We start from the raw sequence: 1,820 nt of genomic DNA, 5'->3' as shown, positions 1-1,820 counted from the left end.
CTGTGCTGTCTCTTCACTCCAGACCTTTAAAACTGTTCTCAAAACTCACTTATTTACAATATGTTTTGTTAATTGATTGTAGCAGACTGCCTCAATTTTCAGTTCTATGCTTGCTTTCGTTACTTTTCTTGGATTATATCATCTCTGTCTGCTCTATTTGCTTGATTATGTGACTGTATATCTGTTGTTCATGTTATCTATCAACTTTATGTAAAGCGACCTTGGGTCCTTGAAAGGCGCTATATAAATAAAACATATTATTATTTTTATTATCACAGCCACGCCCCTCAACACCCACATCATCATCACAGCCACGCCCCTCAACACCCAAACCATCACAGGCCACGCCCCTTAACCACATCATCACAGCCACGCCCCTCAACACCCACATCATCATCACAGCCACGCCCCTCAACACCCAAACCATCACAGGCCACGCCCCTTAACCACATCATCACAGCCACGCCCCTCAACACCCACATCATCATCACAGCCACGCCCCTCAACACCCAAACCATCACAGGCCACGCCCCTTAACCACATCATCACAGCCACGCCCCTCAACACCCACACCAACATCACAGCCACGCCCCTCAACACCCACACCAACATCACAGCCACGCCCCTCAACATCCACACCATCACAGTCACACCCCTCAACACCCGAACCATCACAGGCCACGCCCCTCAACACCCACACCATCACAGCCACGCCCCTCAACACCCACACCAACATCACAGCCACGCCCCTCAACATCCACATCATCACAGCCACGCCCCTTAACACCACATCATCATGACAGCCACGTCCCTCAACACTCACATCATCACAGGCCACGCCCACAACTACTCCTGTCACGTTCATGATAAACACTGATGCAAACTGCTGAATCTAGTCATTAGTTCATACAGGATCATTCTACAAAACCACAGTCACCATCTGCAAACAAACCATCAGATGATCAACTTTACTATGTTATGACAATACAGTAATCTTTCTGAACTAAAATCCAGCAACTTATGCAAAAATTATTCAATCTTTTTATCTTTTTTCAGGAAGTAATCTCTTAAAGCACAAGTTAAAGTCTTATTTTGTAATATTCCTCTTATGTTTTATGTTGTTTGTTTAGAGGATGATCTTTAAATGTCAACATTATTACCATGTTTTTGTAGAAATATCAGCATGAAATTTAACATATAAGTTCACATTCTTAAGCACAAGGCCTGTAATTTCACATTAAAATGATCTAAAGGAATAATTATACTTGAATTTCTTTAAAACTCTAGAAGAGGTGGCATTTGATAGAATGACCCTGAAGGAACCGTATTAAAGGCTCACCGAAGGTCTCACCTCGTCATGATCGATGTCTGCATCTCCTGAGATCACGATTCTCTTCTCAATCCGTGTTTCTGAGATGCCGCCCTTTACCATCTGTCAAACACACACACACACACACACACACACACACACACACACACACACACACACACACATCCGTTATGACACTCGTCTGTCAGACACTGATGGTTCTGATGGTCAGTAATGCAGCAGCGGTCAGTACCTTGGTGATGTGTGTGGTGGTGGTGGTGCTGGTGGTTTCTGATGTGATGGTCTGAGCGCTCAGCAGAACGCCAGGATCAGTGTCTCCGTCCGTCTCGCCCTGCAACGATTATTAAAATGATTACAATTTAAATCAGCAGTTTTCTATGTGAATCTCTGTTAAACTGTAATGTATTTCTGTGATGCGCAGCTGTATTTTCAGCATCATTACTCCAGTCTTCAGTGTCACATGATCTTCAGAAATCATTCTAATATGCTG

At 43.8% G+C, this 1,820-nt stretch overlaps 1 protein-coding gene across 1 annotated transcript in view; it reads right to left on the bottom strand.

Moving 5' to 3' along the window:
- Window positions 1-1,514: 1,514 nt before the first annotated feature.
- Window positions 1,515-1,820, bottom strand: part of LOC107653875 (band 4.1-like protein 3) — a 29,591-nt gene continuing 29,285 nt past the window's right edge. Inside the window, exon 15 of the mRNA XM_016440744.1 lies at window positions 1,515-1,661. Within this exon, the coding sequence (XP_016296230.1) occupies window positions 1,515-1,661 (147 nt within the window). The remainder of the gene's footprint in view (window positions 1,662-1,820) is intronic.

The sequence above is a fragment of the Sinocyclocheilus anshuiensis genome, unplaced genomic scaffold, assembly GCF_001515605.1.
Source record: "Sinocyclocheilus anshuiensis isolate Anshui unplaced genomic scaffold, SAMN03320099.WGS_v1.1 scaffold1994, whole genome shotgun sequence".
In the NCBI taxonomy this organism is placed as follows: domain Eukaryota; kingdom Metazoa; phylum Chordata; class Actinopteri; order Cypriniformes; family Cyprinidae; genus Sinocyclocheilus; species Sinocyclocheilus anshuiensis.
The sequence above is the reverse complement of the archived record's forward strand: the minus strand, read 5'-3'. Positions and strand labels throughout refer to the sequence as shown.